General features: G+C 38.4%; 1 protein-coding gene and 1 non-coding gene across 2 annotated transcripts in view; both read right to left on the bottom strand.

The window, feature by feature from the left end:
- TEX14 (testis expressed 14, intercellular bridge forming factor) overlaps window positions 1–23,792 on the bottom strand; it is a 108,342-nt gene that overhangs the window by 21,912 nt on the left and 62,638 nt on the right. The window contains exons 21-25 of the mRNA XM_037809976.1: window positions 23,299–23,383; window positions 20,746–20,808; window positions 19,581–19,708; window positions 18,784–18,920; window positions 15,056–15,149 (exon numbers count right to left, since the gene is read on the bottom strand). Of these exons, the coding sequence (XP_037665904.1) occupies window positions 15,056–15,149; window positions 18,784–18,920; window positions 19,581–19,708; window positions 20,746–20,808; window positions 23,299–23,383 (507 nt within the window). The remainder of the gene's footprint in view (window positions 1–15,055; window positions 15,150–18,783; window positions 18,921–19,580; window positions 19,709–20,745; window positions 20,809–23,298; window positions 23,384–23,792) is intronic.
- On the bottom strand, window positions 22,285–22,386 carry LOC119515060. Its single transcript, XR_005212956.1, has one exon. It is a non-coding gene; the product is annotated as a U6 spliceosomal RNA (small nuclear RNA).

The raw sequence follows: 23,792 nt of genomic DNA, 5'->3' as shown, positions 1-23,792 counted from the left end.
AGATAGACCCTCAGATCTATGGCCGACTGATCTTTGATAAGGCCCCCAAAGTCACCGAACTGAGCCATAATGGTCTTTTCAACAAATGGGGCTGGGAGAGTTGGATATCCATATCCAAAAGAATGAAAGAGGACCCCTACCTCACCCCCTACACAAAAATTAACTCAAAATGGACCAAAGATCTCAATATAAAAGAAAGTACCATAAAACTCCTAGAAGATAATGTAGGAAAACATCTTCAAGACCTTGTATTAGGAGGCCACTTCCTAGACTTTACACCCAAAGCACAAGCAACAAAAGAGAAAATAGATAAATGGGAACTCCTCAAGCTTAGAAGTTTCTGCACCTCAAAGGAATTTCTCAAAAAGGTAAAGAGGCAGCCAACTCAATGGGAAAAAATTTTTGGAAACCATGTATCTGACAAAAGACTGATATCTTGCATATAGAAAGAAATCCTACAACTCAATGACAATAGTACAGACAGCCCAATTATAAAATGGGCAAAAGATATGAAAAGACAGTTCTCTGAAGAGGAAATACAAATGGCCAAGAAACACATGAAAAAATGTTCAGCTTCACTAGCTATTAGAGAGATGCAAATTAAGACCACAATGAGATACCATCTAACACCGGTTAGAATGGCTGCCATTAAACAAACAGGAAACTACAAATGCTGGAGGGGATGTGGAGAAATTGGAACTCTTATTCATTGTTGGTGGGACTGTATAATGGTTCAGCCACTCTGGAAGTCAGTCTGGCAGTTCCTTAGAAAACTAGATATAGAGCTACCATTCGATCCAGCGATTGCACTCCTCGGTATATACCCGGAAGATCGGAAAGCAGTGACACGAACAGATATCTGCACGCCAATGTTCATAGCAGCATTATTCACAATTGCCAAGAGATGGAAACAACCCAAATGTCCTTCAACAGATGAGTGAATAAATAAAATGTGGTATATACACACGATGGAATACTACGCGGCAGTAAGAAGGAACGATCTGGTGAAACATATGACAACATGGATGAACCTTGAAGACATAATGCTGAGCGAAATAAGCCAGGCACAAAAAGAGAAATATTATATGCTACCACTAATGTGAACTTTGAAAAATGTAAAACAAATGGTTTATAATGTAGAATGTAGGGGAACTAGCAGTAGAGAGCAATTAAGGAAGGGGGAACAATAATCCAGGAAGAACAGATAAGCTATTTAACGTTCTGGGGATGCCCAGAAATGACTATGGTCTGTTAATTTCTGATGGTTGTAGTAGGAACAAGTTCACTGAAATGTTGCTATATTATGTAACTTTCTTGGGGTAAAGTAGGAACATGTTGGAAGTTAAGCAGTTATCTTAGGTTAGTTGTCTTTTTCTTACTCCCTTGCTATGGTCTCTTTGAAATGCTCTTTTATTGTATGTTTGTTTTCTTTTTAACTTTTTTTTTCATACAGGTGATTTGAAAAAAGAAGGGAAAGTTAAAAAAAAAAAAAAAGAAAAAAGACAAACAAGGGGAAAAAAAAAAAAAAAAAAGATGTAGTGCCCCCTTGAGGAGCCTGTGGAGAATGCAGGGGTATTCGCCTACCCCACCTCCATGGTTGCTAACATGACCACAGACATAGGGGACTGGTGGTTTGATGGGTTGAGCCCTCTACCATAAGTTTTACCCTTGGGAAGACGGTTGCTGCAAAGGAGAGGCTAGGCCTCCCTGTATTTGTGCCTAAGAGTCTCCTCCTGAATGCCTCTTTGTTGCTCAGATGTGGCCCTCTCTCTCTGGCTAAGCCAACTTGAAAGGTGAAATCACTGCCCTCCCCCCTACGTGGGATCAGACACCCAGGGAAGTGAATCTCCCTGGCAACGTGGAATATGACTCCCAGGGAGGAATGTAGACCTGGCACCGTGGGACGGAGAACATCTTCTTGACCAAAAGGGGGATGTGAAAGGAAATGAAATAAGCTTCAGTGGCAGAGAGATTCCAAAAGGAGCCGAGAGGTCACTCTGGTGGGCACTCTTATGCACACTTTAGACACCCCTTTTTAGGTTCTAAAGAATTGGGGTAGCTGGTGGTGGATACCTGAAACTATCAAACTACAACCCAGAACCCATGAATCTCGAAGACAGTTGTATAAAAATGTAGCTTATGAGGGGTGACAATGGGATTGGGAAAGCCATAAGGACCAAACACCACTTTGTCTAGTTTATGGATGGATGTGTAGAAAAGTAGGGGAAGGAAACAAACAGACAAAGGTACCCAGTGTTCTTTTTTACTTCAATTGCTCTTTTTCACTCTAATTATTATTCTTGTTATTTTTGTGTGTGTGCTAATGAAGGTGTCAGGGATTGATTTAGGTGATGAATGTACAACTATGTAATGGTACTGTAAACAATCGAAAGTACAATTTGTTTTGTATGACTGCGTGGTATGTGAATATATCTCAATAAAATGATGATTAAAAAAAAAAAAAAAAAAAAAAAAGGTTTCCTTCAATTACTGAGGTGTTATTTCTTGATAAAAGGTTGTAGAAGTGTTTTTCTGAATAATCAGTGTAGGATGCAAAAAGTCTCTTTTATCAAAATAACTTCTTGCACTTCATGTTAACATTATTATGTCCTTGACTGTTTATTTACATTCTTGTACTAAGCATCTTTACATTTAAATTATTGTCTGTCCCTATACTCTTATTTAAATAGGAGGTTACTTAATGAAACCCAATGTATTAGTTAGGGTTCTCTAGGGAAACAGAATCAATGAGAGGTGTCTCTGATTATCAAATTGTAAAAGTGACTCACGCAACTGTGGGTATGCACGAGTCCAAATTCTGTAGAGCCGTCAACAAACCTCAGGAAACGAACCAGCAACTTCGACGAACTCCTCAGGAAATGCTTCACTGGGCAGCCAAAGAAGAAGTGAAGGTCATCTATCTGTCTTGCTTATAAGTCTTCAACTGATTAATTGGATCAAATCCAGCCAATTGCATTCTCTCATTGTGGAAGGCACGCCCTTTGATGAGTCATCAGTCACAGCCGCAGTCAATTGACTGATGATCCAATAAACCAGCCTGTTGGATTATCAACCAGCCTCAAACGTCCTCACAGCAGTTGTTAGGCCAGTGTTTGCTTGACCAGACAGCTGGGTCACCTGGCCAAGTTGACACATGAACCTAACCATCACACCCAAACTGGCTAAACAACGACCTGATAAGGCTCAGGCCTTTTCTAATAGAAACCACAGATTTGAAGTGTAACAAACAAAGCTGTAACACTAGCACAAAGTCCCTTTAACAGCCTTGTTTAGCCAGTAAATAAAACTATGTTTACTCATTTTATAATAAATAAAACTTTGTAAATGTATAAAATTATTATTTGTTTTCTAAGCTATCCATGCCTCAAATAAATATATCCAAGAGAATACTTTGCTAAGTAATTAAATTTAAAAAAAACTTCTCCTTGTAATCACAAAGCAAAAGCTTTAACCCATATCCTCCTAATATGTTCCAAACCTACCAAGGAAGCTACCTTAAAGCACATAAAAAGGTGGGCATAAAAAGCAGCCATAAAATGGCAAACAGCAAAACCCTCTCAAATACTCTAATTTAATAATTGTTATACAAGATTATAAAGCTTATTCATAACTGCAACCTTGTTCAGTAATATAGTAATCAACATACTCATAGAGCCAATATGCTATAAAAAATTTAACAAAACCAAGAAAACAAAATACTTTCACGAATTTCAAAATTCATGCAAAGTTAAATCATATTTTTTAAGAGAAACAATGTAACACCTATACATTCCATTAATCCTTGCCAACAATTGTTTATTACTATTTCAAGATGTATTAACTAAAGTGTTTTAATTATTTGGCAATATTCTAACAAGTTTAAACCTATATTTTTTAGTAAAATGTTATAAAATGTTTTCCTCAATAATCAATGTAAAAGGCAAAATGATTAAATTCATGTAATATGTTATAAGTTGCAGAAGAAACATTTAGACAATGTTATAAGAATTAAAAACTTCTAACCTTCTTTTGGTTACTGATGTGCATAACAACAAACAACAATGTAGTACTGCTAGTTATAATTTCAGTTATTTTTAAAGTGTTATCTGTCACAAAAACAGCCAAATTTCCTTGTAAATTACATTGTTTTACTCTAATGCTTCTCTGAAAGTGCTTGCAGTTAGCTACAAGTCAAAGCTTCATCTTCAACAACAAAGAAACACTTTTAAAAAGAAGCAAGGCAAGAATTTAAATTATGTTCTACCCATTATCTAAGATAACCCTACTAAAAATGTAAAGAAAAATTAGACCTCTATTTTAATGGAAGTGCTTGCATGTTTAAACCAAGCTCCTAGTACTGTGCCTGCATGCTCTCTCCCCATTAGAGTTATTGGTAAGACCCATTCTGTAGTCCCTAAAGCTATAAGGGTGTCAGCCACATCACATGGACGTGCTCCAGAAGTAAATGAACACATGCTGTTACTAAAAACACCTTTTACTACAGACACCTTTGCCTCTGCCTGCCAAAAAAGACTCAGTCACTTAAACTTTTCAGTGAACATTGCCTCCAGACTAGCTCTGATGCATGGTGACAGAGGGTGCTGTGGAACAGCCAACGGAACCCTGGAACCCACCGTCCTGTTTCCCAGAGGACCAACGACGCTGCACTACAACTGCACAAAGAAGATACCTCCCGGAGCTGTAAATGCCAGGGTGATGTGGTTAAAACTTAAAAACATAATTAACACTAAGGCCTGCTCTTATGAGGGGACAGCATGTATGGTATTGTAAACGTAACACCCAATGCAGCTCAGGAAAAACTTGAGTATTCATTAGCATTCAGTGCTACACATATATGTCAAATAAATATAACAATGTCTCTTCAATATTAAATCATATGCAAAATAATAATATTAAAATTATAGTGAACTAAATGCATTTTCTAAGTGGTTAATAAATTTACCATAAAATAGAAAATAGCCCTTATTACCATAGTTTTTATTCTGCTTGTCGTCACTTGTTTGTGTTAATTGTTGCCTATATTATATGTATAAGTTTATGTCCAAAGCATCTTCCAGATTAACATAAGAATCTATTAACCCTTGCTCAGCAAAAAGCAGTTACAAGAAAAAACCTCCACCCACTTCCCCCTTTATAAAAGATGCTCACAAGATACCGTTTCTTAAAAATAAGAAAATGTCTCATACAAAGGAGAAATTTAATTGCTGAGTAAGTCTAAGTAAGTAAAAGATATTCAATAAAACTTTCTCTCAAATTTTCATTCTTTTCTAGGCAATATTCAATAAAACTTTCTCTCAATTTTTCTTTCATTCTTCTCCATGCCTCTACAAACTATTCTACTCCCCCTTATGGGGCCAGTAATTATCCTTATATTAATTTTTCTTTTTGCTCCTTGCCTCTTACAATGTCTAATAAAATTTACCAATAGGTCAACAGCAGCCATGACCAACCAGCAAAACTCCAAAAATATACTGCTACAACGAAAAATTGAAAATCTGCTCCAGCCACAAAAAAGCCTCACTACCAGCCAGTTTCAGCAGAAGATATCCAAACATCAATCTAATAATGCTAGAACTTAGTTCAAAGCAACTCTTACTCAACTCTGTCCATGTCCATCTAGAAGCAGCTAAGCGACAAATGCGATGCCCCTATTCCCTACAAAAGTTGCTTTGAGCTAAGTTAAAGCATTAACCCAAAATTCTACCCAAACCCGTACCAATTTTTTATTAAAAATAAAAGGCAGGAATGTCAGACCCCAGAAAAAAAGAGTCTAACATATAGAAGGAATGTCTAATCCAGGCGCCCTACTGCTTATCTCATAGATTTACCAGGTGGGCCATAAACTAAGGGTTGAAGGCTGTTTTAGAAATCCCAGTCACAGTGGTGCCTGGACCCAGGGGGCAGACAAGGCAAGATCAGATACGCCCATAAGATGAACGACCACAAACAAGCTAAAAGGCCTGCTTCCTCCACATAGATAATATAGTGCACATCAAAGAAGAGTAGTGTGTTAAAACCCTAGTAACCAGTCAGCAGAAACTGATAAGCACTCACCCAATTGAGGCCCCAGAACACACTCAGCAGGACCCTTCCCCCCCCAACACCCAACGTGGGCTTTGTTTTTTTTTTTTTAATCATCATTTTATTGAGATATATTCACATACCACGCAGTCATACAAAACAAATTGTACTTTCGATTGTTTACAGTACCATTACATAGTTGTACATTCATCACCTAAATCAATCCCTGACACCTTCATTAGCACACACACAAAAATAACAATAATAATAATTAGAGTGAAAAAGAGCAATTGAAGTAAAAAAGAACACTGGGTACCTTTGTCTGTTTGTTTCCTTCCCCTACTTTTCTACACATCCATCCATAAACTAGACAAAGTGGAGTTTGGTCCTTATGGTATTCCCAATCCCACTGTCACCCCTCATAAGCTACATTTTTATACAACTGTCTTCGAGATTCATGGGTTCTGGGTTGTAGTTTAATAGTTTCAGGTATCCACCACCTGCTACCCCAATTCTTTAGAACCTAAAAAAGGTTGTCTAAAGTGTGCGTAAGAGTGCCCACCAGAGTGATCTCTCGGCTCGTTTTGGAATCTCTCTGCCACTGAAGCTTATTTCATTTCCTTTCACATCCCCCTTTTGGTCAAGAAGATGTTCTCCATCCCACGATGCCGGGTCTACATTCCTCCCCGGGAGTCATATTCCACGTTGCCAGGGAGATTCACTTCCCTGGGTGTCTGATCCCACGTAGGGGGGAGGGCAGTGATTTCACCTTTCAAGTTGGCTTAGCCATAGAGAGAGGGCCACATCTGAGCAACAAAGAGGCATTCAGGAGGAGACTCTTAGGCACAAATACAGGGAGGCCTAGCCTCTCCTTTGCAGCAACCGTCTTCCCAAGGGTAAAACTTATGGTAGAGGGCTCAACCCATCAAACCACCAGTCCCCTATGTCTGTGGTCATGTTAGCAACCATGGAGGTGGGGTAGGCGAATACCCCTGCATTCTCCACAGGCTCCTCAAGGGGGCACTACATCTTTTTTTTTTTTTCCTTGTTTGTCTTTTTTCTTTCTTTTTTTTTTTTTTTTAACTTTCCCTTCTTTTTTAAATCAACTGTATGAAAAAAAAAGTTAAAAAGAAAACAAACATACAATAAAAGAACATTTCAAAGAGACCATAACAAGGGAGTAAGAAAAAGACAAGTAACCTAAGATAACTGCTTAACTTCCAACATGTTCCTACTTTACCCCAAGAAAGTTACATAATATAGCAACATTTCAGTGAACTTGTTCCTACTACATCCATCAGAAATTAACAGACCATAGTCATTTCTGGGCATCCCCAGAACGTTAAATAGCTTATCTGTTCTTCTTGGATTATTGTTCCCCCTTCCTTAATTGCTCTCTACTGCTAGTTCCCCTACATTCTACATTATAAACCATTTGTTTTACATTTTTCAAAGTTCACATTAGTGGTAGCATATAATATTTCTCTTTTTGTGCCTGGCTTATTTCGCTCAGCATTATGTCTTCAAGGTTCATCCATGTTGTCATATGTTTCACCAGATCGTTCCTTCTTACTGCCGCGTAGTATTCCATCGTGTGTATATACCACATTTTATTTATCCACTCATCTGCTGAAGGACATTTGGGTTGTTTCCATCTCTTGGCAATTGTGAATAATGCTGCTATAAACATTGGCGTGCAGATATCTGTTCGTGTCACTGCTTTCCGATCTTCCGGGTATATACCGAGAAGTGCAATGGCTGGATCGAATGGTAGCTCTATATCTAGTTTTCTAAGGAACTGCCAGACTGACTTCCAGAGTGGCTGAACCATTATACAGTCCCACCAACAATGAATAAGAGTTCCAATTTCTCCACATCCCCTCCAGCATTTGTAGTTTCCTGTTTGTTTAATGGCAGCCATTCTAATCGGTGTTAGATGGTATCTCATTGTGGTCTTAATTTGCATCTCTCTAATAGCTAGTGAAGCTGAACATTTTTTCATGTGTTTCTTGGCCATTTGTATTTCCTCTTCAGAGAACTGTCTTTTCATATCTTTTGCCCATTTTATAATTGGGCTGTCTGTACTATTGTCATTGAGTTGTAGGATTTCTTTGTATATGCAAGATATCAGTCTTTTGTCAGATACATGGTTTCCAAAAATTTTTTCCCATTGAGTTGGCTGCCTCTTTACCTTTTTGAGAAATTCCTTTGAGGTGCAGAAACTTGTAAGCTTGAGGAGTTCCCATTTATCTATTTTCTCTTTTGTTGCTTGTGCTTTGGGTGTAAAGTCTAGGAAGTGGCCTCCTAATACAAGGTCTTGAAGATGTTTTCCTACATTATCTTCTAGGAGTTTAATGGTACTTTCTTTTATATTGAGATCTTTGGTCCATTTTGAGTTAATTTTTGTGTAGGGGGTGAGGTAGGGGTCCTCTTTCATTCTTTTGGATATGGATATCCAACTCTCCCAGCCCCATTTGTTGAAAAGACGATTATGGCTCAGTTCGGTGACTTTGGGGGCCTTATCAAAGATCAGTCGGCCATAGATCTGAGGGTCTATCTCTGAATTCTCAATTCGATTCCATTGATCTATATGTCTATCTTTGTGCCAGTACCATGCTGTTTTGGCAACTGTGGCTTTATAATAAGCTTCAAAGTCAGGGAGTGTAAGTCCTCCCACTTCGTTTTTCTTTTTTAGAGTGTCTTTAGCAATTCGAGGCATCTTCCCTTTCCAAATAAATTTGATAACTAGCTTTTCCAAGTCTGCAAAGTAGGTTGTTGGAATTTTGATTGGGATTGCATTGAATCTGTAGATGAGTTTGGGTAGAATTGACATCTTAATGACATTTAGCCTTCCTATCCATGAACATGGAATATTTTTCCATCTTTTAAGGTCCCCTTCTATTTCTTTTAGTAGAGTTATGTAGTTTTCTTTGTATAGGTCTTTTACATCTTTGGTTAAGTTTATTCCTAGGTACTTGATTTTTTTAGTTGCTATTGAAAATGGTATCTTTTTCTTGAGTGTCTCTTCAGTTTGTTCATTTCTAGCATATAGAAACATTACCGACTTATGTGCATTAATCTTGTATCCCGCTACTTTGCTAAATTTATTAGCTCTAGTAGGTGTATCGTTGATTTCTCAGGGTTTTCTAGATATAAGATCATATCATCTGCAAACAATGACAGTTTTACTTCTTCTTTTCCAATCTGGATGCCTTTTATTTCTTTGTCTTGCCGGACTGCCCTGGCTAGCACTTCCAGCACAATGTTGAATAACAGTGGTGACAGCAGGCATCCTTGTCTTGTTCCTGATCTTAGAGGGAAGGCTTTCAGTCTCTCACCATTGAGTACTATGCTGGCTGTGGGTTTTTCATATATGCTCTTTATCATGTTGAGGAAGTTTCCTTCAATTCCTACCTTTTGAAGTGTTTTTATCAAAAAGGGATGTTGGATTTTGTCAAATGCTTTTTCAGCATCTATTGAGATGATCAATTGATTTTTCCCTTTCGAGTTTTTAATGTGTTGTAATACATTGATTGTTTTTCTTATGTTGAACCATCCTTGCATGCCTGGAATGAACCCCACTTGGTCATGGTGTATGATTTTTTTAATGTGTCTTTGGATTCGATTTGCAAGTATTTTGTTGAGGATTTTTGCATCTATATTCATTAGGGAGATTGGCCGGTAGTTTTCCTTTTTTGTAGCATCTTTGCCTGGTTTTGGTATTAGATTGATGTTAGCTTCATAAAATGAGTTAGGTAGTGTTCCATTTTCTTCAATGTTTTGAAAGAGTTTGAGTAAGATTGGTGTCAGTTCTTTCTGGAAAGTTTGGTAGAATTCCCCTGTGAAGCCATCTGGCCCTGGGCATTTATTTGTGGGAAGATTTTTGATGACTAATTGGATCTCTTTGCTTGTGATGGGTTGGTTGAGGTCTTCTATTTCTTCTCTGGTCAGTCTAGGTTGTTCATATGTTTCCAGGAAATTGTCCATTTCTTCTACATTGTCCAGTTTGTTGCCATACAGTTGTTCATAATATCCTCTTATAATTTTTTTAATTTCTTCAGGATCTGCAGTTATGTCACCTTTTTTCATTCATTATTTTGTTTATATGGGTCTTCTCTCTTTTTGATTTTGTCAGTCTAGCTAGGGGCTTGTCAATCTTGTTGATCTTCTCAAAGAACCAACTTTTGGTGATATTTATCCTCTCTGTTGTTTTTTTGTTCTCTATGTCATTTATTTCTGCTTTAATCCTGTTATTTCTTTTCTTCTACTTGGTTTAGGATTGGTTTGCTGTTCATTTTCTAGCTTCTTCAGTTGATCCATTAGTTGTTTGATTTTGGCTCTTTCTTCCTTTTTAATATATGCGTTTAGTGCTATAAATTTCCCCCTTAGCACTGCTTTTGCTGCATCCCATAGGTTTTGGTATGTTGTGTTTTCATTTTCATTCGTCTCTATATATTTAGCAATTTCTCTTGCTATTTCTTCTTTAACCCACTGATCGTTTAGGAGTGTGTTGTTTAACCTCCAGGTATTTGTGAATTTTCTAAGTCTCTGATGGTTATTGACTTCTAATTGTATTCCATTGTGGTCAGAGAATGTGCTTTGAATAATTTCAATCTTTTTAAATTTATTGAGGCTTGTTTTATGTCCCAGCATATGATCTATTCTGGAGAAAGTTCCGTGAGCACTAGAAAAGTATGTGTATCCTGGTGATTTGGGATGTAATGTCCTGTAGATGTCTGTTAAATCTAATTCATTTATCAGATTGTTTAGGTTTTCAGTTTCCTTATTGGTCTTCTGTCTGGTTGATCTATCTATAGGAGAGAGTGATGTGTTGAAGTCTCCCACAATTATTGTGGAAACATCAATTGCTTCCTTTAGTTTTGCCAGTGTTTCTCTCATGTATTTTGTGGCACCTTGATTGGGTGCATAGACATTTACGATTGTTATTTCTTCTTGCTGAATTGCCCCTTTTATTAGTATGTAGTGCCCTTCTTTGTCTCTCAAAACATCCCTGCATTTGAAGTCTATTTTATCTGAGATTAATATTGCTACACCTGCTTTCTTTTGGCTGTAGCTTGCATGAAATATTTTTTTCCATCCTTTCACTTTCAGTTTCTTTGTGTCCCTGTGTCTAAGATGAGTCTCTTGTATGCAACATATTGATGGTTCATTTTTTTTGATCCATTCTGCGAATCTATATCTTTTAATTGGGGAGTTTAATCCATTTACATTCAACGTTAAATCCGTGAAGGCATTTCTTGAATCGGCCATCTTATCCTTTGGATTATGTTTGCCATATTTTTCCCTCTCTCTATTAATATCCTTTATTGTACCCATACCGAATCTCTTTAGTACTGAACCTTTCTCCAAGTCTCTCTGTCCTGTCTTTGTTTCTCTGTCTGTAGGGCTCCCTTTAGTATCTCCAGTAGGGCAGGTCTCTTGTTAGCAAATTCTCTCAGCATTTCTTTGTCTGTGAAAAATTTAAGCTCTCCCTCAAATTTGAAGGAGAGCTTTGCTGGATAAAGTATTCTTGGCTGGAAATTCCTCTCACTCAGAATTTTAAATATATCGTGCCACTGGCTTCTTGCCTCCATGGTGGCTGCTGAGTAGTCACTACTTAGTCTTATGCTGTTTCCTTTGTATGTGGTGAATTGCTTTTCTCTTGCTGCTTTCAGAACTTGCTCCTTCTCTTCTATGTTTGACAGTGTGATCAGTATATGTCTCGGAGTGGGTTTTTTTGGATTTATTCTATTTGGAGTTCGCTGAGCATTTATGATTTGTGTATTTATGTTGTTTAGAAGATTTGGGAAGTTTTCCCCAACAATTTCTTTGAATACTCTTCCTAGACCTTTACCCTTTTCTTCCCCTTCTGGGACACCAATGAGTCTTATATTCGGACGTTTCATATTATCTATCATATCCCTGAGGTCCATTTCGAGTTTTTCAATTTTTTTCCCCATTCTTTCTTTTATGCTTTCATTTTCCATTCTGTCATCTTCCAGGTCACTGATTCGTTGTTCAGCTTCCTCTAGTCTTGTACTATGAGTGTCCAGAATCTTTTTAATTTGGTCAACAGTTTCTTTAATTTCCATAAGATCATCTATTTTTTTATTTAGTCTTGCAATGTCTTCTTTATGCTCTTCTAGGGTCTTCTTGATTTCCTTCATATCCCGTACTATGGTCTGATTGTTCATCTTTAGTTCTTTGAGTAGCTGCTCTAGGTGCTGTGTCTCTTCTGGTATTTTGATTTGGGTGCTTGGGCTTGGGTTATCCATATCGTCTGGTTTTTTCATATGCTTTATAATTTTCTGTTGTTTTTGGCCTCGTGGCATTTGCTGAACTTGATAGGATTCTTTTAGGGTTTGTAGACCTATTGAAGTCCTTATCTCTAATTTATCAGATCTACAGCTTCGTGGAGTACACTTTCTCTAACTAACCAGCAGGTGGCGTCCACGAGCCACCTGTTCTCCACAAGCCAGATCTCCCCTGCTTAGCCTTTTTGGTGAGTGGGGGAGTGAGTCTTGTGGGGTCCAATTGGTGTACCAAGCTTGCGTGTGTAGTTGGTGTTGCCTGCCCTGTATGTGGGGCGTGTTTCTGGGCAGTCGGGGAGGGGGGGTGGCCCTAACAATCAAATCTCCCTGATGATCCTAGAGTTTTAAAGCTGCTGCAATAGTCTAATCCTTCAGTTCAGTCCTGCCACAGTTTGTCTCTGCCACTGACCCACAAGTCTTTGGTATTGGCGTATGGCTCCTGAGACTTGCAAGTGGGCCCCTCTTCCAGGATGTGCACCCCAGGTCCTCTGTTGAGGGATGACTGTGCTATGTCACAGGTGAGTGCCGTCCCCCCAGGGCAGTTCTGGGCTGCTGGGCTGTGTAGGGAGGCTCCCAGTCTGCTCAAATGATGGCTGAATGGGGCTTTGTTAATTCACACTGCTCCACCTTCCCAGCTCTGGGACATTCAGCTGAGGTTGCAGGGAAGGCTAATGTCCACGCCCAGTTTTGTGGTGTGTGCCTGTTATTTGAAGCACTTCCGTCACACTGGGTTGTCTGGGGCAGCTCTGGGCTATGGGGCTGGCGATGGGCAGGAGTGTTTCCTGTCCACCAGGATGGTGGCTGTGAGCGGACACCCCCCTTTTCTTGGGAAGTTGTGTTGTTTAGTGAATTTTCTCAGCCACTGGATTATTGCCTTTTGTCTCAGAGCTCTCTTAGTTCTGCTCTTGACTTGACGTGCCCAAATTGCAATTCTTTGAAGCTTTCTGTATTGGGCTTCTTAGAGTAATTGTTTTAGAAAAAGCAAAAAGGATTTAAAAAAAAAAAAAAAAAAAACGGCCCTCCTCAGAGATCTAATGGGTTCTTGAAATGCTAATAGACAAAGCAACCAGGGCCATTAAGGAAAGGTGCACAGGGCAGAGAGATCAGCTTTGCTTCGGGATTTGCATATGCGCCTCAAGGCCTGAGCTCCGCCCTTCCCCTTTCTGTGTTCACCAGAACTCCAAAAATCCTCTGCTTTTATTTTGGAGTTTTTCGTGTTGTTTTTTTTCTATGCCTGTCTCCTCTCTGCTGGGCTGGCTGCTCTCAGAGTCTCTGGTGTCTGGTCTCAGTCTATCTATGGTTGGAGTTTGAATCAGTAGAATGAGTTTTCGATAAGAGCAGCCACTGCAGTTCTCCCTTCTCCTTCCCGGAGCTGACAGCCCCTCCTCCCCCGGGACTGAGCCTGGCAGGGAGGGGCGCGGGTCCCCTGGCCGCAAAAACTTACAGATTTCGCTGATCTCAGCAGTTCCACGTTTTCATGAGTGTTGTATGAAGTATGCCCAAAGACAGATTGCTCTGTGGTGTCCAGTCCACGCAGTTCCTGGCTTTTTACCTACTTTCCTGGAGGAGTAACTAAAACTTACAGCTCACCAGTCTGCCATCTTGCCCCGCCTCCCCAACGTGGGTTTTTCCTTTCAAAAATGCTGCTCTCAGATAGAGGGCCACAGCCATTTTTTCCTTTCTTTCTTTTCTGATGGCTCCCACCTGCTATCTTCTGCTTTCTTCCTCTAATAAACCTTAAACTCTCTACTTAAACCATGACTCGCTGCGTTATGTGAATTCTTGAACGGTTCTGGACCTAACAATCCCTTATCCCAATCCTGCTTAATCTATGCCCCTCTCTTCTTAAGAATACTTTGGGTAGGTGAGGCTCAAATTTGTACTGAGAGGCTGGGGGCCCAATCTGAACTAGGACTACTGGAAGGATACAGAGGTTCTAGACCAGTCAGAATGAACAAAACCACAAACAAGGAGGTCTTGTTTTATAGATGATCAGGTCAGAGGGTACAGGTTCAACCATATTCTGGGGTTCCCTAGCCCAACTGCTTGATAATAACATTAGCCAAAAACCCTCAACATAATTCACAAAATTCTTATTCCTTGAGGGAAACTCCAAGAGTTGTACCAAAAACATGACATTAAAACTAATGTAGTAAAGGCAATATGCCTCAAGAACTATTAACTCTCCCATACCCTTTAACTTGGAAATTGTCTTCTAAGAATCTATCGTTAGGAAAGGATCGGCGGTACAGATGAAGACATATGCAAAGAGCAAAAATTGGAAAACAACATAAACCCTCAACATAAGGGAATGGTCAAGTGACATGCAGAAAGGATTATAATATGGCCATTACATATATTTATGAATAATTTTTAATGACAAGGGAAAATCCTCAAAATATCATATTAAGGGGAAAAATAGGCTAAAACTGATATATATGATATGATATCAAGTTAAAAATATATTTTTATATATTTCTAAAAACATGAAATACAGCACGAGTTTAAAAATGTTGATAAACAGTAGTTTTTATTTTCTTTTTTAAGCTTTTCTTCTCCCAAGTTTTCTGCAATGAGTGTTTTATTTTTATAATCAAGGGGAAAAGTGTATTTTTGTTTTAATCAATATAGTATCAAAGATAAGACTAAGGCTTCCTTGATTGGGTATTATTATGAACTATTTTGATATTAAACCTGGGTACCTTTAGGCAGGCTCCTTCTCTGGGTGGCAGGGAGTGATGTGGCAGGTGCCTTAGTCACGGAAGAACCAGCTCCAGTAAATGCAGACAACCTTTTCTATAAGTAAGACATAAACACAGCAACTGACACATGTATTGAGCTAAAAGGGCATATGTAGTTCAATCATTTCCAAGATTAAGCTTGCGTATTATCAATGAAAGAAGCCACTTGGGTCGATGCTTAAGTCAAACTCATTGTTCAAACACCACCTCCACTAGGAAGATTTCTTCCCCCTCTGCCTCCTCAGCACTCAGTACTTACCCCTTTGTTTTACATCAGGCCCATCTTTCTCACTAGGTAGGGAGGTCCTTTGGGGCAGGGACTATGTCTTTCTTATTCACACTAGAAGAGGGCCTGATATGGTGCCTGGCACTTAGAACCTGTCCAATGAACAGCCTGGATGAAAACAGAAATATTCCTTGTCATTTCTTTACTTAAGCAAAGGAAATTGGACATGAGAAGAGAAGCCATGGGGAGCAGCCAGACACTGAAAGTCATCGGAACCCAGAAGAGAAAGGAAATGCCCAAGCAAGTTTACAAGTTTCATTGAGGGCTGTTTTAGTTTCCTGGCTGCTAGAACAAATAAATACCACACAATGGATTGGCTTAATAAAAGGAATTTATTAGTTCACAGTTTCAGAGGCTAGAAGGTTTGCTTCCTCCTGGGATCAGTGTCTTCTGGTTGGCTGGCAATTTTTGGGCTTCCTTGGCTTTTCTGTTTCATAGCAATGCACGTGGTAGTGTCTTTTCCTCTCTTCTGAGTTCTGACGACTTTCAGTTTCTGGCTGCTCCCCATGGCTTCTTTTCCCGTGTCCAATTTCCTTTGTTTAAAGGCCTTCGGCCATATTGGATTAAGGCCTGACCTCATTAAGTTTGGGCACACCTTAACTAATAACATCTTTAAACATTTTATTAACAAATGGGTTCACACCCAGAAGACCACAGATTGGGACCTGAACATACTTTTTGTGGGTGACAGGATTCAATCCCCAACAAGGGTGGTGCCAAGCTCTACTACCCGCCTTCCATTCAGAACCAGACCATGTGCCACACCTCCTTACACCAGTCAGGGGCTACAGGCTGACAGGCGCCACCTGCTGGGCAGAAAAGCACAGTGACTTGAGGCCTCATAGGGTATATCAATCTTCTAAGACACCCTCAGGGAAACCAGAAACTATTGCCTCCTTCCAAGACCTGAGTCTGTTCTGGTCTGGGAAAACCTGATTGGGGTAACCAAGGAAACCAGATGCCTAGAGAACAGAAAACTACAACCAACACTAAGAAAAACAAAGTTATGGCCCAGTCAAAGGAACAAACTTACACTTCAACTGAGATACAGGAATTTAAACAACTAATGCTAAATCAATTCAAGAAGTTTAGGGAAGATATGGCAAAAGAGATGAAGCATATAATGAAAACACTGAGCGTACATAAGGTAGAAATCGAAAGTTTGAATAAACAACTGGCAGAATCTATGGAAATGAAAGGCACAACACAAGGGATGAAAGACACAATGGAAACATACAACAGCAAATCTCAAGAGACAGAAGAAAACACTCAGGAACTGGAGAACAAGACACCTGAAAGAACACAAAAGGATAAAGAAAAGAATGGAAAAATATGAGCAACGTCTCCGGGAACTGAAGGACAACATGAAATGCAGGAGAAGGGAAAAGGGGCAGAAGCAATAATAGAGCAATTAATCAATGAAAATTTCCCATCTCTTATGAAAGACATAAAAGTACAGATCCAAGAAGTGCAGCATACCCAAACAGAATAGACCTGAATAGGCCTATGCCAAGACACTCAATAATCAGATTAATCAAACGTCAAAGATAAAGAGAGAATCCTGAAAGCAGCAAGAGAAAAGTGATCCATCACATACAAAGGAAGCTTGATAAGACTATATGTGGATTTCTCAATAGAAACCATGGGGCAAGAAGGAAGTAGGGTGATATATTTAAGATACTGAAGGAGAAAAACCACCAACTAAGAATCCTATATCTGGCAAAACTGTCCCTCCAATATGAGGAAGAGCTTAAAATATTCTGACAGACAATGACAGTTTGTGAACAAGATACCTGCTCTACAGGAACACAAGGAAGCACTGCAGACAGAAAGGAAAAGACAGGAGTGAGATGTTTGGAAAACAATTTTGGGAGATAGCAGCACAGCAATGTAAGTACACTGAACAAAGATGACTGTGAGTATGGTTGAAAGAGGAAGGTTAGGACCATGTGGGACACCAGAAGGAAGGAAGAAAGATAAAGACTGGGACTGTATAACTCAGTGAAACCTACGGTGCTCATCGATTGTAATAAAAGGTACAAATGTGTTTTTACATGAGGTAGAACAAATGAACGTCAACATTGCAAGGTGTTAAAAATAGGGTGGGATTGGGGGGAAAATACAATCAATGCAAACCAGAGACTGTAATTAACAGAAACATTGTATTACACTTCCTTTCATATAACAAAGGCAATATACCAAAGCTAAATGCATATGGGGGTGGGGGGGACATAGGGGAAGGGTACGGGACTCCTGGCATTGGTGATGTTGTCTGACTATTCTACTTTAATTTAATGCTATCTCTTTTTTTGTTGCTTTCTAGCTGTCATTTTTCTCTCTTTTTTCTTTTTCTTTTGTCTCTCTATCTTCTTTGACTCTTCCTCCTTCCTTGTGGAAAACATGGAGATGTCCTTATACAGATAGTGGCGATGATGCTGAATACATAAATACATAAATACAGGGAACCAACGATTGTTTACTTAGGATAGAATGTATGGTGTGTGAACAAAACCATCTTAGAAAAAAATGGGTTGATGAAGAAACCTCGAGGGCACTATATTGAGTGAAATAAGACAGACACATAAGGACAAATATTGCAGGGTCTCACTGATATGAACTAATTATAATATGTGAACTCACAGACATGAAATATAAGTTACCAGGATATAGAACAAGGCTAAAGAATGGAGAGTGGTTGCTTATGAGCAGAATGTTCAACTAGGGGGAACTTAAACATTTGGAAATGGACAGAGGTGATGGTAGCATGTTGTGAGAATAACTAACAGTGCTGAATGGTGTGTGAAGGTAGTGGAAAGGGTAAACTCAGAGTCACGTATGTTACCAGAAGGAAAGTTGGAGGTTAAAAGATAGGAATGTATAAAACAGTGAATCTTGTGGTGGACAAGGTCCGTGATTAAATGCACAAATATTAGAAATCTCTCATGAACTAAAACAAATGTATGACACTAAAGAAGTTAATAATAGAGGGGCATATAGGAAAAAATATATATACCTATTGCAAACTATATACTACAGTTAGTAGTATTTTAACATTCTTTCATCAACAGTAACAAATGTACTAAACCAAAACGATGAATCAACAATGGAGGGGGTGGTGGTTAGGGGTATGAGAGGATTTGAGTCTCCTTTTTTTGTCTTTATTTCTTTTCTGGAGTAATAAAAACATTCTAAAAATTGAAAAAAAAATAATTCTGGTGATGGATGCACAGCTGTATGATGGTACCAAGGGCAACTGATTGTACACTTTAGATCTTTGGATAATTGTATGGTATGTGAACAATCTCAATTAAAAGAAATGGATTTAGAGACATCTTTTTACTTTGGATCACTGAGCCCTTTAGGCTGACCCCATGAGTGTGTAATGCAGAATTTGTGCACTTACGAAGTCAGTCCATTTTGAAGGCGGGGTTTCCGAGGGCCTAAGGAGAGAATCCAGTCTCTTCATTTTCTCCTGGACACTTGTAACTTTATCAGGTAAGGTTTGAATGGATTCTTGACTGTTCCAGCAAGAAGTAGACCCTGTTTTAATTGTAAATGTAATACTTTCAAGAAAATCTTTATACCAACTGACAGCTGAAGAAATTTACCCTATTGTAGAAAAGAGGGCAGTTAGTGTTTGAATCCTTTACATTATTAAACAACAAACAAACAAAAAAACCTTCAATATCTGTACCAGGGATTTTCCAGATTGTTTATAACCGAAATAAGTACTGATCTGAGACATAGCTCCTCAAGGGATAAAAAAAAAAAATGACTATCTCCAAGCATCACCATCAAAATAAAGGGAGATTTTTAGAACAACAAATATACAGGTAATAAGGACACTAAAGAAAGGATATCTGATGCTGGTTGTGTACTGATATAGGACTCAGAAATATGTAAGTTTCAGCACAAGGTACTGTTGAAGTCGCAAACTCTAGACAATCCAATGTTTTTGCACTAAATTCAATAGTGCTTAGAGTACAGAGTAGAATTTGCATGTCTCTACCACTGCCATCAAAAACCCAGCAGCAACCACCACCAATTCTACCTGGCCTCCCATATCCCCTTCAGCTTTGGCCCTAAAGAAATACCACCTCACCATGAGAAAAACAGCCATTGGGTCTGCCCTGAGGCCTGGATGCCAGGAGCCAAGTTAGCTCCTCTCCCAAAGCATTTCTCTTCCCTGTGGGAGATTACCTGAGCTGAGCGGAGTGCTGACACTAGTAGGTGCATGGCTTATTCTGGGAGTTTTGCTTGAGGTTTCCTTAAAAGAACGGTCTTGTTCATTGGAGATACTAGACAGATCTTGAATATCTGTCAATGATCTAAAGAATTAAGATTAGAGTGCAAAGTAATTGAGAGATGTTGAGAAAAATCAAATAATATATTCTCAAGATGTACTTTTCATGTATGCCCTTGACAAAATATTTAATTGGCAATAGGCCAGAATTAGAGAATATCTTAGAATACCTTATATATCTTAAAGAGATATTAGAGAGTATCTTAATGTGCTAATGAAGGTGTCAGGGATTGATTTAGGTGATGAATGTACAACTATGTAATGGTACTGTGAACAATCGAATGTACGATTTGTTTTGTATGACTGTGTGGTATGTGAATATATCTCAATAAAATGAAGATTAAAAAAAACAGACATAAGGAAAAGGAAATATAGAATGTAAGCTTTGTATCATTGTTGAATCTCTTGTACTTCTTAGCTGCGCTTAATGGGATTGCATAAAAGAATGTTCTTATTCATGGGAAGTGTATATGTGAATTATAGTGTTTGTTCAAGGGTGTGTGCAGATAGCTCTCATATGTTCAGAAGACAGCACAATAGATGACGGATGATAGATAAGGAGGGAGGGAGGGAGGGAAAGAAATAGCAATGTGACAGCATGTTAAGTTGGTGGATTGGGCTATCAGGGGAGGGGGGTCAGGATATGATGGAATTCTGTGCATGGGGTTAGTATTGTTTTTGCAACTGTTCCTATAACTTTGAATTTATTTCAAAATAAAAAAAAATTATTGAGGAAAAAAAACAGATACTAACTTTAAAACATATTTCAGCAGCTAAATCTATTTACATAAATGAAAGGATATTTTTGTGGAAAACAGATTTAATCTACTACAGGTATAAACTTATATTCTTATTATCATTGTATTTCCTTGGTTGTAAGATGATATTAATTATAAATTGCATCATCAATTTAACAGTTTTTTGGTGAAAGAAGTAACACATTCACATTACATGTACACATAAGAATGGGAAGAATGTGGACTCTTAAAAAACAAGGAAAGACTGTCTCATTAAAATCAAGACTTTAAACAGCATCTTTAAGCAACTCTGTGGTGGCCGTACATGTCTTTCTCTTTCAATTCCTTTGGTGACTCCTTTAATGTCTCTTCTTGTTCACCTTCAGCTCTGAAAGAGAGAAAGTGAGAAAATTATATGAATCCCCTCTCTTGGCAAAGTGCACTAACTTGGTACAAGAGGCCAGTTTATTGTTTCAGCACAGTTTATTGTTTCTGTGCAGCAGAAAGTACACTAAGTTCAGAAGTGGGAAGCATGGGCTCTGATCCTGGCTCTGCCAGTAACTAAGCACACGTTCTTACGCAAATCTGGGCCTTGTTCTGGGTCTCAGTTTCCTCTCTAGAGACAGAATAAATGATCTCTAAGGGTCAGTCCAGCTCTGACAATGGCCGATGCCTATGTGATAGCAAGCAAGTTCCTGAAGAAATCAGTGAAGCATAGGAACTTTCCTGGGAGATGGATGTTGGAGCAGGGAGCACAAAAATGGGACCTTAGCAACAGTGACACAGCTTCCTGTCACAGAGTATCAAGTGAGGCCAAGAGAGGTTTATGCCAAAAATGGCCAGAAAAGAATACTGAAGACAAACATGACCCTTTTATACTTTAAGCAGCATATAAGATTCAATTTCAACACAGTAAGCCAGGTCCCATGCTAAATTCTTCCATATATGTTTTCACGTTTTAACTCTTAACAACAATCCTGTGAAACCAATAATATAAAGGAAAGAAAACGGATTTTTTTAAATTACTTTATCTATGAAATAAAAAAAAACATCTCCAAGCAAAATAAAGCAAAGCAATGGGAAAAACAAATATCCTGAAATAACTTCATTCCTTCCAATATATTCCTACCATACCAAAAGAAAATTAATGAATCAAACTGGTTTGAGTTGTGACTTTATTGGGGCCGTTCACCAAAATTTTCTCAGGTCCTAGGCACATAGTCTGTTAGTACTTTTTGACCTTATTAATTTATATAAATGGCCACATGACTTGTTTTAGCCAATGAAACGTGACTGAAAGTGTTGTGAGTAAATTCTGGGCAGAAACTTTAAAAGCCAGTGAACTATTCACTAGTTCCCTTTCTGCGTCAGCAATCAAGAAAGCGCAAAGATGAAGCCTCCCTCAGCCTGGGTCTCTGGTAGAAGGTAATACAGAACAGAACACCACCAAGCAACCCACGGCAGACATGGAACATGAGCAAGAAACAAACTTCTGTTGTTTTAAGCCGTTACGATTTGGTGATTATTGCATAGTATAATCTTGTCTATCCTAACTGTCACAGCCCCTTACTAGCTTTGTGACCTTAGCAAAAATACTTAAAACCCTCTGAACTTTGCTTTCTTCATTGGCAAAATGGAGATAACAGTATGGACCTCAGAAGGTAGTTGTGTGAATTAAATTAGACAATAAAATGGAGTGCCTGGCACATGGTAGATGCTAAGGCAATAGTTGCTATAACTACTATAGATGAGTAAACTGATACCCTGGGGGCAAGGAGGCCAGGTACTTTACAATTATTATTACTTTTTGTTTATTAATATTTTCTTATTTATTAGAGCAGTTACAGGTTTACAGAACAATCATAAAAATATGGAATGCTTCACGAATTTGCATGTCATCCTTGTGCAGGGGCCATGCTTCTCTGTATTGTTCCAATTTTATAATATGTGCTGCCAAAGAGAGCACTTATTACTTTTTTTAAATTAAACTTCTTATTTTGAGGTAATTGTAGATTCAAATGCAATTGTAAGAAATAATACAGAGAGATCCTATGTTTCCCTTTATCCAGTTTCTTCCAGTTTAACATCTTGCAAAACTATAGTACATCACATCCAGGATATTGACATTGATAACACTGATATAGTCAAAGTACAGAACATTTCCAACATCATGAGGATCCCTCACATTGCCCTTTTGTTACACACCCACCTCCTCCATAATCCCAGCAACTGCTAATCTGTTCTCTATTTCTATAATTTTGTTATTTTAAGAATATGATATAAATGGAATCATACAGAAAATAACTTTTGGGGATTGATTTTTTTCACTCTGGAGACTTATCCAGGTTGCTGTGTACAATAGTTCATTCTTGTTACTGAGTAGTATTTCATGTTACAGGTGTGTTTAACCATTCACCTTTTGAAGGACATCTGGATTCTGGATTGCTTCCAGTTTATTTTGAATAAAGCTGCTATAAACATTTGGGTATATGTTCCTGTGTGAACCAAAGTCTTCTTTTCTCTGGTATAGATGCTGAGGAGTTACATTATTATTTTAAATTCCCATGTCATTCTTAGTAAGGATTCTTATCCCTATTTTACAGATGAGGAAACAGAATGGGGGTAGGGGGAGATGAGAAACTTGACCAAGGACAGAGAGATGGAAAGGCAGAGTCAACATCTGAACACAGATAATGCCTTGTTTTCACTGCCCCTCACGATTCTGCTGAACAAGTCCTAACAAGCTAAGTTGCTCAAAGCTAATTTTTATAATATGATGGCTAATACATTTGAAGACAAGCAATACACAAATATGGGATATTAATGCCATTTAAAATTGCAAATTTAAAATTGTGAATAAGAAAATAACAGCCCATACCTTTGTACAGGTTGGAACTGAGTTTGGGTCAAAATCTCAGCATTCTTTCCGAGGATTTTTCTCATCATTTGGAACCTTTCCTCGCCTGAAAGAAAAAGTAAATGTCACTTTTATACTGAATTTTTTCCAACCCTGATTATTTATTTTCATTTTCTAGAATGTCCTTTGGTATGGTCCCAGATTAAGAAATAATCTGGATAAACAAAGTGCTTCGCCGGTGGGATTTGGATTGAGTGCTGTAGAAGAAGTTTTTGCCCTGAAAGTTTATTTTCCTTGCTTAGAGTGGAGAACTATATTCTGAAACTCAGAATACAATCAAGCCATTTACTGGCCTTTCAGTTATAACTGCACAGTTACTTCTAGAGACAAACGTCGTTTTGTCTTTCCAGGAAGACAAATTGAACCGTTTCCTGTCAACAGACACCAGAGGGCGTCAAAACGAAGAACTGTTGTTCACTACAGATTCCAAATAGAGAACACCATTAGCTAGCTGA

This window comes from Choloepus didactylus, chromosome 18 (genome assembly GCF_015220235.1).
Source record: "Choloepus didactylus isolate mChoDid1 chromosome 18, mChoDid1.pri, whole genome shotgun sequence".
Classification (NCBI taxonomy): Eukaryota; Metazoa; Chordata; class Mammalia; order Pilosa; family Megalonychidae; genus Choloepus; species Choloepus didactylus.
The sequence above is the reverse complement of the archived record's forward strand: the minus strand, read 5'-3'. Positions and strand labels throughout refer to the sequence as shown.